This window comes from Nesoenas mayeri, assembly GCF_963082525.1.
Source record: "Nesoenas mayeri genome assembly, chromosome: 3".
Taxonomy (NCBI): Eukaryota; Metazoa; Chordata; class Aves; order Columbiformes; family Columbidae; genus Nesoenas; species Nesoenas mayeri.
The window spans coordinates 87563859-87578753 of NC_137544.1; the positions used below are offsets into that span (position 1 = coordinate 87563859).

Genomic DNA, 14895 nt, shown 5'->3' on the forward strand with positions numbered 1-14895 from the left:
GCTTTACAAGTGGAACAACATTAACTAACTTTGCTGCTGGAGCACATAAGAAACACCACTGGAGGTGGGATTTAGTCTTGGGTGCAGTGGGAGAGAGGGCTCAAGAGGCAGGTTGCTTCTGTGATGCCACTACAGTCCCATGGGGTCTGATGTCTGTCTCGTGCTATGTCACAGGCTGGATAATGGGGATCTGGGAAAGGATGTGGTGGTGGTCACAAGGTTAGCATTTCTCGGAAGCAGAAATAAAAACAAGCCTCTGAAGTGAAACCTTTCCAACACTGGACCAGCAAAGCTCATTGCTCTCTGGAACGTTTTCTTCAGAGGGGTTTGGCAGGGGCGTTCTGCAGAGACCCCAGCCTTGCCACTTCCCGGTTGGCCCACACAATTTGGTGAATGAGGTACTCAGTCTCCTGGCCCACCTCTGCCAGGCGGAGATCAAACTCAGTCAAAGTCTTGTTGTCTGCCAGCCCATCAAGCAGCTGCTTCCCACCATCCTGCAAATGGGTAAGAAGGGGAGGTTAAAGGAGGAGATCCAAAAGTGAAGTGTGTTGCTCCGTTTCCCACCTCCCCATGGCAACGCCCCTGCTGCCGGTGGTGGGCAGCCCATGAGATGGTGCCAAAAGCAATGAAGTCCTTCACCAAAGCCCAAAGTGCTGCTCAGAGGAGAAGTACACAGGGAAGGAATGTAACCTTATGCAGCACTCAGCGATATGACACATGCTAATGATTCCCTCTGGGTACCATGTCAGGAGTCCTCAAACTCAGGCTCATTAATACCACGGCTGGCGATGATAACCTGAGAGGAGTCTCTGCCCTCCCCTATCCCCTGGTCCTCAGCTCAGTGCTGGCTGGGGACAAATGGCGATGTGATTAGGACACTGCTCCTCATCTTGGCAGCGGGGGAGCCCCAGTCCTGGCAGTCTCCTGCCTAGATGCCATTTCCCAGGCTGGGCTGGCTTTCCTAGGGGAAACATCTCACGCAGCCAAAGCCCAGCCTGTATGGGACAGAAAATGTGATGTAGATAGCTGTAGGGAGGACACTCACTTTGGGGCACTTCCCTCTCTTACCTGAGGCACTGTCTTTAGGGACAATTTGACTTTCCCCCCCGCCATAGCCGTTCTCTTTCTGGTACCAAGTACACCTCCTGCCCCCATCTCCTCCATCTAGGCAGTCCCCTCATCCCAACACCCTGCCTCTTAGACCTTCTGCTAAAAAGCAAAGGACAAAAAGGACAGGAAAGGTGTCTCTTTTTAATGGGGTATGAAGGTCAGAATTTGATGCATCTCTAGCAAATATCCCTATTATGCCCAAAATAATACCACCAGCCCACTTGTTGGGCTGCTGTAGAGCTTCACAAATGGGTATCAGGAGAGCTTATCAGAAGGAAGATGCTAAGTGCAGACATTATTATTTACTAAGCAAAAATCCTTCTTTCCAGCCCTTGCCCCCTTCTATCATTACACGCAAATGGTTTTCCATGTCTAAGATCATAAACCTTAGAACTCACAAAAGGTTTTCTGCCATCAAATCCTTTTAAAGCCGTTGTCAAACACATTGATGCCAATATTCCTGCCAGCAGGGACAGCTGGTCCTGCTATCTCTTTATTGTGACAGTAAGAAAAATTGAGGCAGCGCAGAAAGTTTAAAAGCCGGCATGATTGCATTTGGCTGTCTAGTTTCAGATTTCTAAAGCTCTTTTTAATCAGCAGAAGATAATTGTTCTGTTTTGTGGGCATGTTGCATACAGCAGCTCTTAGGGATGTAGTAAGATCTGTGGATGCTCCTCTGTCTAGCAAATGCAGGCCTGTGGTTTAGGAGCCACTCGTAAGCACCCAGATATGACACTTCCGACCTGCTGCACCGCTCTAGAGATGCAGGGTGAGTTAAAGGAGCAAAACAACCGAGACAATTTTCTAACAGTCTCCTCTGAGTGTGTGACGGACAGGAGAGATTCTGGGATGGGTGACACTATCTGTGTGATGCTGAGTGACAGATGGCGCAGCAGATCCAAAGCACAGAGAACATGAATAAGGCCCTCATCTCATACTGCCTATTTTTATTATCTACTCCCACGTGTGTGAAGTGGTTGTGATTTTTCCCAGACATACTCCCTGGTTTTCAGTTTCCTGGGGAGAAAAATCCTTTCTGCCCAAAAGCCCAGAGCCTAGAAGCCAGATTCAGCCTTGTGAACAGAGCTAGATATAATAAGTGAGAAAAATAAATGCCTGTGTGTGCACAGGAGATGTCCTTTGACTTCCTGCTGTCTGCTAGAGTCTACTCCTTGCTCCCAACCGATTGTTATCGCACCAAGATTGCAAAGTGAAGGATGCATTTGCCTCTGTGGCTTCAAGGCAGGGCAGACTCAGCATCTGCTCTGCAAGGCCACCACGCAGGCTCACAAACTGCAGGGAGAAGGGGTTTCTCTTACCAGCCCCAGGTGGTTGCACGAGAAATTGATATTCGTCAGGGTGGTGTTCTGAGCCAGGACCTGGGAGAAAACCATAGCAGTTGGCTCTGACAGGTTATTGCTGCCCAGATGGATGGACTTCAGGGTGGTGTTGGTCAGCAGGGCATGGCCAATCGCCTCCCCGCCTTTGTCCTCCAGGCAGTTGAGGCGCAGATTCAGAGAGGTCAGGGTGGAGTTCTCAGCAAGGGCTTGAGCAAGAGCCTGAGCCCCCTCGTGATGGATCTGGTTGTTACACAGATCGAGGGTTTCTAATCTGCTGCAGTTGATCAGCTTGCCAACAGCTTGTGCCCCCTTGTCCCTGATGAGGTTGTGGGACAAATTCAGCTCTACTAAGCATGGGTGATCCAGCAAGTTACGGACCAGCAGCCTGGTTTGGTTGTCATCCACTTTGCTTCGTGTCAGCTTGAAAACCTGTGGGGATAAAGGACAGGGACACTGAAACAGTCAGCGCTTTGGATTGAGCTTTGTACAAGACCTCAAGGGAGTTAAGCATATGGTCCGCCAGACAGGATTCATCTCCCTTCACTTTGGACAACTTTAGCCAGTAGGGTCAAGTACTTGCTTTTATAGTGGGCAGGTACTTCCAGCAGGCAGGGCATGCCCACTGATGTTCCATGCCTGTTCTAGGGAGAAATGGTTAATCTCCTGGGAATGCCTGTTCCTCTCCTATGGCTCCATGTGACCTCTGACACAGGGGGCTAAATTAAAACAAGATAAAGCTGCCCAGACATCTGCAGAGGGTAACAGCAGAACCCACCCCAGATCACAGTTGAACACTGTCTGAATGAGCATGTGCACTGGTGGTAACTACAGTGCTCTTGGTGAATGGTAATGTCCTGCATGACCAGGGCACCTTAATAAACACAGCAGAGGTAATTTCTCTTCTGGAAGCCAAGCAGACAAATATTTCCCAAAGCACGTCAGTCTGTGTGGGGACTGTTCAGCTAGCTCACTCTGGCTGCACTTGGGATAGCATTGCCCACTGGTGCTTTGGAGGGGATGAGTGTCTGCACTGCAGTTGCCACAGGACTGAAGCTGGCGTTAATGCCCAGAAAGAAAAGCCCTCATCACTCTACAGCAAATGTATTTCCCTATGCTCTTCTTGTGGGTCTCTGCTCCGCTGGGGCGTGTTGGCATGTGTTTGCTGAGCATAACTACTGAAAACTCCTCAGGAAATACTCTCTCTGGTCTTCTCCTCTCCTCCCTCCCTGCCTCCCAGAACTATCTGAGGAGTTAAAACGGGAGTGCCATTTTCTCTTGTGCTACAGGGAACATGTTTTGTGGGAGCAAATATTCATCTCATCAACCCTCTGACAGCCTATTCTAGCAAGGACATATACAGAACAAGATACTCAGCACTAGACCAGCAAGTCAACATCTTTGCACTCTGCCAGGCTGCAACTTGAAAAAGGAAGGGTGTAGCCAGAAAGTAAAACTGGTCCCTGTGCTTCTATCCCCAGGCAATTTGAAGATCTAGCTGAGGAAGGAAGGTTCAGGTTTGGTTATGTTACTTTCAAGTTGCGGCACTTCTTCAAGGCAACAGCCAGGTTGCAGCAGTCCTGGTGGGTGAAGTCAAAGAGGTTCCATTCGAAGTTCATGCCGCAGTCCTTCATGCCATAAGTGAGATGAAGCTCTTCAAGGTGAGGAAGAGCAGTAATGAGGACTCCTATGTCATAGTGATGCATGGAGACCTCATCGTCTCCAAAATCACTCCCTGTATCATCATCATCCATCTCCTCCTTTTGAGCCACCTGCAGAGGTGGCAGGAACTGATCAACCTCCAGTTTCCGCACATAGTCTTTGCAGAGCGGGATGAGCTCTAGGACCTGGTTGGAGTCTGTGGAGTTAGGGATGAAACATTTCACAACGTTCTCCAGGTGTCGTTCCAAGAACATCCGTTTCCAGCTGCCTCCATAGTTGGAGATGTCACACACTTGCCAGCGCTCAGTGCAGCACCTCTTCCAGTAGTCCTCATCTCTGATTAGGTTGGCAGTCACTGCGAGTGGAACATCAGTGGAGAGCCTGTCCAGCACCTTTCTTTGGTGTTCAGGCAGAAGACGGTTCAAAACAGGGTTCTCTGGAGGGGATAAAAAGAAGCAGAGGTTGGTCTGGGCTGTAAGAACCACAGCTGGCACTGTGGTCCTGCCCAGGCCCCAGCTGTGTGCCCATGCCCTCCGCTGTGCTGATCCTGGCTCTCTCCTCAGTTGCCAGCAGCTGATGCAGGGAGCTAAGCTGGCAGAAAATGTGTAGGATTCATTTCCTAAATTCCTGTGTAGAATTTATAACTTTAACAATAAAACATCAGCATAATTTGGTTTACTCCCATAATATTTGGGAACTGCATCAGAAACTTAGCTCCCAGTTTAAATTTAGTTTGAATGCAATTTATATTCAGAGCAGGACTTCTGCTCCCAAGAGAACTAATTCAGCCTTGCGGTTATGGGAGAGTTTGGCTTGTCATTTGCTGAACTTTCTCCCTTTAGTTTCTAAGCATGTTGAAGGGTGACATTTGAGAACAACTTCAAGCAGTGCTTTTTCATCTTAACTCAGGTGTCTGTCTCACCCCAAATTAATTCCTGTTCCTTTCTACTGAGACATGGTCTTAGCCTTTAGGCCTACCTTGTTTAAATAAAAGTTCTATTTTCCCAGGAGCTTTCTCCCTCAGTCTATTTCCCAATGTTCACCCTAATTCTCAGATGGTTTCTGCCTAGTCAAAGTTCTTTGTGGTAAGAAATGCCAAAGAAAACCATGTGCACTCACACCATGAATGCTTGGTAACATATACACAGTAGTATTGAGTAACAGAAATCCTGAGTGGAGGGGCCTATCTGTGCATGCGAAATCAGATTTTGAGACACAAAGTGGGGTTACCTTTATATTTCCTCTGTCTCTGTGGCATTTCGTTCCTAAGGACACCCAAAGTTTTAACACAGCTTCTTCCTGTAGTCTATTCTCCAGTGCCCTACAGCTGGCACTGCAGTGACCTTCTCTGCGGTGTCCCATGACACAAGCAGAGGTGGGACACAGAATCAGGGAATCACAGAATGTCAGGGATTGGAAGGGACCTCGAAAGATCATCCAGTCCAATCCCCCTGCCGGAGCAGGAACACCCAGATGAGGCTACACAGGAAGGTGTCCAGGTGGGTTTTGAATGTCTCCAGAGGAGGAGACTCCACAGCCCCCCTGGGCAGCCTGTTCCAGTGTTCTGTTGCCCTCACTGTGAAGAAGTTTCTTCTCATATTTAAGTGGAACCTCCTGTGTTCCAGTTTATACCCATTGGCCCTTGCCTTATCATTGGTTATCACCGAGAAGAGCCTGGCTCCATCCTCGTGACACTCACCCTTCACATATTTATAAATATTAATGAGGTCACCCCTCAGTCTCCTATTCTCCAAGCTAAAGAGCCCCAGCTCCCTCAGCCTTTCCTCATAAGGGAGATGCTCCACTCCCTTCATCATCTTTGTTGCCCTACGCTGGACTCTCTCCAGCAGTTCCCTGTCCTTCCTGAACTGAGGGGCCCAGAACTGGACACAATATTCCAGATGCGGTCTCACTACCACACACGTGGGCAAAAGTTTGCTCGGGCTCATTCAGGCCAGAGCAGCAGGCAAGATGCAGCCGCACAGCTCAGCAAACGGCATGAGGGTCCCCAAGACACCGAGCACACTGCTCTTGTGTGTACACACTGTAGGTTCAATCCATTTGACATTGGACTGGCTGACCAGATGATAAGACTGCAAGGGTGTTTCAGTTCAGACACCCAAGTACCATCAGCTCCTGGTAAGGCAGCACAGAACTCCTCTGTGCTGTCCTACAGTCCCAATGTGGACACAGCCTTAGAATCATAGAATCATTTCAGCTGGAAGAGGCCCTCAAGATCACTGAGTCCAGCCATAACCTAATTCTAGCACTAAACCATGCCCCGGACAACCTCATCTATATGCCTTTTAAACACCTCCAGGGGATGGTGACTCCACCACTTCCCTGGGCAGCCTGTTCCACTGCTTCACAACCCTTTCTGTAAAGAATTTTTTCCTAATATCCATTTTGAACCTTCTCTGGCTCAACTTGAGGCCATTTCCTCTCGTTCTATCATTTGCTACTTGGGAGAAGAGACCAAAACCCTCCATGATACAACCTCCTTTCAGGTAGCTGTAGACAACAATAAGGTCTCCTCTTTGGTCTGTGCTGACACTTCACTGAATCAGCCAAAAAACACGTAGGCCCTTCCTTTATCTCTCCCATTCAGTTCACAGATGAGGCACACTTTTTCTGTTTTGCTATGTTTCATGAGTCTACCTGCTTCAAAAGCGCATCCCTTGCCTGAGGATATAGCTTGTCAGATCACCATCAAAAGCCATGGAGAAAGCCTGAGACTGTGAGCACAATATATATATCCTGAGGTGGTAGCTCCTCTTAGCAAGGAGTAATTCTCCACCTCTTTGTACAGCACTCAGCATAGCAGGGCTCCATCCTGGAGTGCTAACATAATGCATGCATGGATCAAGAGAAGCAAATAGCCACTCCACAGCCCCAGCCACAGCTGGGCTAGGTGGGTCCAGCAGAGCACGGAAGGAAGAGGACATGATAGGACAAGGTTAGGGCAGAGTCACATCCTGGATAGCAGCCCAGAGGTCTACGGCCATCCCTGGAGTGTACAAGCACATACTTAGCACTGAAGAGTTTGTTTAACTAGCTGCCTGAGGGGAATATTTCTCCCCATCTGTTCCTTTAGCAGGGCTGGGTACCACACTGTGCCTTTCGGGTGTATCTGCCTGCCTTGTTGACCCTCTGCTCCCTGGGACTGATGGTCTCTCTCCACGTGTCCCACGGGAAACACACTCCCGCTTACTTCCAAAATTGTGAATGATGTGCTGGAGGCAGAGATCAGCGAGGTGGGGGACAGTGGCGAGGGACCACTCGGGATCCTCAATGACGCGGTGTTCAGCAGCAAGGGTGGCTGGGGATGGATACAGCGAGGAGACGGCTCTGCCCCTGTCACCAGGTGCTGGCTGCTGCATCCTGCTCAGCATGCACTTCTCCTTGAGGAGAAGCAAGAGGAAAATCTCTTCAGAGTCACCACCACATTTTCCAGCTGGGCTGCCTGCAAAAGAAAAGGGTAAGTTTAGAAAGAGGCCAGCGATAACAGTGGTCCGCTCACACTGCTTTCCTGTAACGCACTTGGCCCCTGCCCTTTGCCCACATCCTCTGCTTGGACTGGAAGCACTGCAGCAAAATAACAATTATTCAGCCTTATCTTTATACACATCCCTGTACAAAGAGGTCTCTAGGTACCACATGTAATAAGCAGATAATAATGTGGTGTTAATTGAGAGTGCTGCCGAAGAGGATGGGCAGGAATTGATTGTTTGCTGTGTTTTCCAATAAAAGAAATAGGTAAAGCCAGCAGGAGCTGGGTTTAAAGCAAAGGAAAACGATGGCTCTTTGCACAGTCTGCAGTTGAACTGGGGAATTCTTTGCCATGGGATGTTGTGAGAGCCTGTGCAGGTTCCAGGACAAATCCATGGAAGAGAAACCCCTTGAGAATGACTCAGTGCGAAGAAACCACATCTGGCCCAACATGAGTTGAACACAGCTTAAGATGGGGAAAGTGCTGGAAGAAAGAAACACACATACTTGCATAGTTTTTCTGCTCTTTTCCAGGCATCTGCTTCTGGCCATGACCAAAGATAGGATACTGGGCCAGACCATCCCCTGGTTTGACCCAATATGCCTGTTCTTATGACTCTTTGAAGAAAGATGCTTTGCAGATGAATACATTACATGTGTATTCATATTTTTTTCCTGCTTTTTCCAATTACTCTCCAGCTGAACTCCTTCCAGACATCCATTAAATAATGAGATGGGTCTGACCTGTTCAAATTGCACTTAGCCTAAGCAGATATGAGCTAAAAGAACCACCCTGGAGCAGAAGGCAAGATGCCCAGTCCTATTAGCTCTGCAGATCTTTCACAGACCAAAGTTTCTGATTTGCCATTTCCTACTCAAATCTCAGGACCAGCGTGCTCAATTGTCAGAATCTCATGTGTATGGTTATTGTCTGGAAGTCCTAATGGTTCCCTTTCCAGCCATATCAGTCTGAAAGAAGCAGAGAAGACACTAGGAAGGTGTCTGCTTCTTGAGCTGTGGGTTCAACAGGAGTTCTCAGGCATGGTGAGTATCTCCCAGGGCATAAAGACCCATACTGATCCTTACTGGGGCTAACTGGGCAGTTAAAGACTGCAGGAAACCTAAAAGAAACATGCGACAGATGGATGGATGGCAATGATGTCAGAGGTGAGAACAGCTTCCTGCAAGACCAAGACGATGCCTCAGGGCAAAAGTGGCCTTGCATCACAGTAGAATCAAAATGATCCTGTGATAGAATCCTGCACAGAAGCTAAATGCCATGTAGTATCTTGTGCCACAGCATCCCTCAGCTGAACAGCGCTTTGATCCAAAAAAGCTCCTCCACTGTGAAGAGCATGAGCCAGACAGTGCTCCCCAGATGACACATCTCAGATCCTTTTCCTGCACCAGGCTGCTCCCTTCTCCTCTGCCCTCCCAGTTTGTGCTGCCTCCACCAGCACAGACCTTTCTCTCTCTGAAAGCTTTGTGGATGGCTTTGCTGGTGTTCCTCCCTCTGTTCCTTCCCCCTCCAAAAGACATCTGAGCAAGGGCCTGCAAAGAAACAAGCAAAAGGGGGAAGAGAGGAGATCTGTGAAACACTGAGAACTAGAAGAGAGGAGCAAAATTATTTGTGCTGTACTGTGGCAAATATATCAGCAAAGGCTTCTTCACAGAATCACAGAATGGTTGGGGTTGGAAGGGACCTCTGGAGATCATCTAGTCCAACCCACCTGCTAAAGCAGGTTCATTTAGAGCAGATTTCACAGGAATGTGTCCAGGGGGGTTTTGAATGTCTCCAGAGAAGGAGACTCCACAACCTCTCTTGGCAGCCTATTCCAGTGCTCTGGCACCCTCAAAGTAAATAAGTTTCTCCTCATGTTCAGATTGAACTTCCTATGCTTCAGTCTGTGCTCGTTGCCCCTCATCCTATCACTGGGCACCAGTGAAAAGAATCTGGTCCCATCCTCTTGACATCCACCCTTGAGATATTTATAATAATTGATGAGAATGCACTTGAAGCAGGTCTGAGCAGAGAATGAGAGCCAGGAAAGGGTGGAGATGGCAGTGGCAGGGCACCCTCCAGCACAAAGCAGGAGCACAAAGGGCACCAAGGGCAGGGAAGCTGAATTTCCTGTGAGACATTGGTGTATGGATGACAAAGGCGAAGGCTGTAGAAAAAGGAAGCCTGGTCTGGAGAGGAGTGGGTATGGAAGGGCATGGAAGGGGAAGGAATGGGCGACAGGCAGATGCGAAGACCAGGGGTCCTTTCTCTGTGAAGCTCCCTGCCCCCAAAAGGAGTGTGCTGTGATGATGGGCCACAATTGAGGGGAAAGAGAAGAGGCCTGACTCTCCACAGCACATTGATCCAGCTGAAATCCTGTTCTTGGTGCTTGATGGCTCCAGCAGAATGGCGAAGCACAGCCGGATGGCAGCGAGGTGTCATTATTAGAGAAGTGATTGTGAAAAATGTTTTCTCCTTGCTCAGTCCTTTGTCCTATTCAAAAAGCATCTGTGTCACTCTGTCCCCCAGGCCAGTCACAGTTAATTGAAGCTTCTCATGGCTTTTCTGACCTTTTGGAAGCAATTGTTAAAGGCTGGTTGTTGGGGAAAGCCAGTGCAGCATCAGCGGCCTAGGATTATTTCATGTTTGCATCATGCAGATGATCTGATTGCCAGCTTACTGATGGCATATTGATTTTTAGAGGGTATGTAACCCATGGTGCATGCAGGACTGTCAAAGGGGTTCCTTGAGACCAAGCGGGAGACACAGCTGCCCTCGGGCAGAGCCAAAACCCAGCTGTAGAAACAGTTCAGCCCCTCTGTACATTGGGTGAAGCTTCCTGAGCAAAGCTCGCCTGCAGTGGGAGGTCGGTCAGTGTGTGCTACCCAGCTGTGGGTCAGCCACAGGTGTAGGGTGGCCCCAAAAGAGAGGCAGACAGCTTGGGGTGTCTGTGACTGGGCTGCTGAGTTTTCCCTCAACCTCACAGAATCACAGAATTACAGAACCACAGAATGGTTGGGTTTGGAAGGGACCTCTGGAGGTCATCTAGTTCAACCCACCTGCTAAAGCAGGTTCACCTAGAGTAGATTGCACAGGAATGTGTCCAAATGGGTCTTGAATGTCTCCAGAGAAGGAGACTCTACAACCTCTCTGGGCAGCCTGTTCCAGTGCTCTGGCAACCCTCAGATTTTCCTCATATTCAGATGGAAGCTCCTATGCTTCAGCCTGTGCCCATTGCCCCTCATCTTGTCGTTGTGCACCACTGAAAGGAGTCTGGTCCCATCCTCTTGACACCCACCCTTGAGATATTTATAAACTTTGATGACATCCCCTCTCGGCTCCACAACAAGTCGGCTCAGCCGAATCTACCATTCCCACCCAGCATTCATTGTGAAGCCAGCAAGAGCGAGGCTGCCAGTGTGTGACAGCCGGCCCGCCAGGTGTCTGAATCAGCCCCCTGCCTGTGGTGTCGGGGGGGCTGAGTCTGTCACTGAGTCACCGCTCACACTGCAGCATCCCTCCCGCCGCCCCCGACAAGGTGAGCACACCCCAACACTTGTCTCTGCAGATCGAGGGGTGCAGCCCATTGGGAAAGGGTCTCTTTCACTGCTGCATCCTCTCCTCCTTGGCTGCAGAGTCTCACCCAGCCAAAGGTAACACACCCAGCCAGTTCCCATAGCTGGGTTTGCTGAGCGTGAATTTAAACACCAGAGAAGCATAATTCACTATCAGTCAGCCAAGTCAAGAGTGTTAATGCACACCACTTCCCGCCCACTCTCCATACACATCAGTCACCTACACTAAAAAGGTTTTGCTAAACGATATACATCTAATGGGGTCATGTAGTAAACTCCCAGTTAATGTCATTTAACACCCAGATGAGGCTGAAAAGTAAATGGTACTAAAACTTCTTAAAAAAAAAAAAATAAAAATCACACTTCACTTCCCAGGAAGAAGCTGACAGAAATCCACTCACACATCCAATTTATGCTGCTACGTAGCATGCCTTAAAAACCTTCAGTTTTGATCTGGAAAGAAAAGATTTTTGTGCTTTTGCTTCACACCAAAGCCCAGAGAGACCAAAAAAGAAGAGTTGCATGGAAACCAGTGACCTATGGCTAATGCCTCCTACCAGCAAAGATCCAAGAGATGAAACAGCTGTAAACACTATTATTTACTGGAGAGTTTGTAAGTGCAGGATAAATTCTTTCTGGGGATGTTTACACCCCAGCCAAGATTGCATTCACACTGAAGGTCAGTCTACACAGAAACTGAGGAAGCTCTCGGGTCACTGCAATAGCACCCTGAAAATGCCAGCTGTTCTACGGGTGTCCTGGCCTTTGTGCTGTCACCTCTGCTCTGGGCAGGCTCGTGGGGACGTTGGCAAGAGATCCTGAACGCTGGCTAACACTGCTGAGCCCACTGCCACCTGCAGGGACTTGCCATGCTTCCTTGCACTTGGAAAGGCTGATGGTAAGCGTGCATTAGGACAGCATATTGCAGGCTCATCAAGGAGCTGAGTCTCTGCAATGGGCTTTAAGTAAGTTAAAAAAAAAAAAAAAAAAAGGTGTGCCAAATGAGGAATCTATTTAGCTTCAGATATAATGGATTTTGTCTGTAATGGGAGATCAGCCAGAAGGAGGCCAGTCGGCCACTTGAGAATATGGTTAATGTCATCACTGTAGTGCAGGCGATGCGAAGGGCCAACACTGGGGTCCTGGATATCTGTCAACACGCTGGGCCCCTGCCCAGGTGAGGGCTGCTGCCCAGAAGAGGTGTCAGAAACACGAAAGCATTTTAGGACCTGATCATTTCTCACTGCAGCCCTGGCCATTCTGCGCAGCTGGCTCTGTCCTGTCAGGCCCTGGAGACTCAGAGAGGAATGTCTCGGCCCCGAGAGCCAGGAGAACTTCTTGGTGCTCAACACTCCACCCCCACCCCCCTAGCTTAGCAGCCCAGCTCCACAAAGTGCCAGTGGTGGGATCCTACCCTCCCTCCTCCAAATGAAAGTCCTCTCCAAAGCCCCCGAGAGGGAGGAAAACTCACTAGCCTGGCCGCTTGATTAAAAATAAGACGTTATAAGTGCCCGGGGGGGCGGGTGTCCACCGAGGCGAGGTCACCGGGAGGAGGATACCGGCAGCCCTGGCAATGCTGCGGGCGCAGCCTCGAGTGAAACTCGCGGGGTCGCCCCTTGGCCCTGGGGGTTTCGTGTGCCGGCTCTGCCGGAGGTCCCTGCCCACGGCGGCAGGGAAGCGGGTACGAACAGCCCGGCCGCCTCCCCGCAGCCCGGCCCAGCTCCTCACCCGCCGCCGGTCGCTGGGGACGCGGCCGTTGCCGGGGCGGTGGCTCTGGGCGGTCCCGGGGCGTGGGCAGCCCGTCCGGGTCGGGCACGCGTGGTAGCCGGAGGGTGGGGAGGTCGTGGGGGAGATGGTCCCACGTCTCGTGGAGGGTCGCGGGTGGGTCCCCTCCGGGCCGGCACTCCCGAGCAGAGCCGGCGCAGGGTGCTGATGCTCCGCGGCGGCGGTCACAGGGCCAGGGCTGCGTGGGGTGCCGGATGGATGGGATTTGGGATCTTGCTCCCCTTTCACCCCGCCCCACCGAAGCTGCTGAAGGCCTGCGCTGGGCCGTGGTGGAGGCCCTCTTTTCCGGCATGGAAGCATGTGAGCTAGCCACAATGTCCCTCTCAGCCACACTTGAGTGCTGGTAGGGACATTTGACGAAGTTTAGTACACTCCCACAGGGGCAGCTGCTGTGGCATATCGGCAGCACGGAAAGAACAGGGCGAGAAGTGCTCTGTGAATGGTTAGGTACCAGTATTCAAATAGTGAATGCTTTGCTGTGCTCAAGATACTTGTTTTGTTGCACATTTTTATTTTAAAGCTCACCAGCATTTGCAACAACTTAATTACCAAAGATACACTGTCAGTGCCTGAAACTAGCTTGGCCTCACTTTTCAGGGCCATTACCCTTGAACGACAGATCATAGGCAGGTGTGAAGGGGAGGAGAGCAAATCTGAGAACCCCACTGACAGCAAGATCTGGGTCCATCTGCTGCGTGCCCATCTCTCTCCTCCTCAGTCTGCTCTTTTCTCATTCAGCTGGTAAGCACCCTCTTGTAGAGCAGTGGAAAGATCTGAATCCTTGGCGAGGCAGCCACTGTACACATAATGCTGTGGAATACAGAGAGTGAACAAAAGGATGAAAAGATGCATCTCCTCTTTCCCATTTCTCAGATCTAAGCATTTTAGTATTTGCCAGTAAATTTTCAGACTGAAACATGGCTTTCTGTCACTCCTTCAAAATACTGATGCACTCAGTAGTGGGTACACGATGAACATGGCCAGCCTGTGCCCTGTGGGACTGTACGTAATACTGGTGCCAGTTTTCGTGATAGTCCTGCAAGTCCCATAATAGCTGGCATTTTTGGGAAGCTGCACTGACTTTCATATAAAATATACCTCCTGGTGACGAAGACGATATTAAATGTGACCCAAGATTACCTGAAAGGCTCAGCACAGAACAATAAATGCAAAGACACATAGATTTAAAAAAGGACCAACATTTTGAGGCCTCTTTTGTGAGTTTCAAAGATGAGGAGTTAGACTTTGGCAGCAATGTACTTCTTTTCTAGGTTTGGCCTGATTCTGTCACTCAACTCCCCAGAAGACAGTGATACTGCCTGTGAGTCAAGCTGCTGTTTAACACAGCGTGGGTGCCAGAAGCCTTGCAAAGCTCTCCCCAAACACTGGCCCCACACTGACCATGTTATTCCTCAGAATACATCTTCAGGGCTTTCGAGATGTTGAAAGGCAGGAACGAGGGCAATACAGAACCATAAATATTTCCCTCGCATGGATTTCTATGCACTTGCTCCTGAATTCAGTTTGACTCCTGAATAGCAAAGAAGGTAGCAGAACTGGATTCACAGAAATAGCCCCTTGAGTTGCCTCCAAAATTGCACTCTATTTCTGAGCTGGCCCTTCAACAAGCCATCAACACTGAAGTCTTTAGCCCACCTCATGGCTAATGTGATGCAAATATAATGTTTTGAAGACCTTATGTTCCAATGGAGTCCAGGTGTGTCTGTCCAGAGTCATCATATCCCAGAGACAATGTTGCCCAAGTTGTTGAACTGGATACGACCAGGTCTTAAATCATATGCTGAAAACACGTAGTGACACGTGGAAAATGTCTGTGTTAACTCTTTATCTTCCTTTGCATTTATTTCCATGCATGTAGACGTTAGCATGTGTTCCCAGTGGGGCATGCAGTGATGGTTACTCCTCAAATGCCATG

The 14895-nt window shown here is 49.6% G+C and overlaps 1 protein-coding gene across 1 annotated transcript; it reads right to left on the bottom strand.

Annotated features, from left to right (window-relative positions):
• Positions 1-317: 317 nt before the first annotated feature.
• DRC5 (dynein regulatory complex subunit 5) lies at positions 318-7489 on the bottom strand (the record flags this gene model as incomplete). The annotated part of the gene is made up of 4 exons (XM_080341458.1): positions 318-494; positions 2430-2879; positions 3980-4545; positions 7321-7489. 4 exons carry the CDS (start codon positions 7487-7489, stop codon positions 318-320), a joined length of 1362 nt encoding a protein of 453 aa, XP_080197584.1.
• Positions 7490-14895: the final 7406 nt, after the last annotated feature.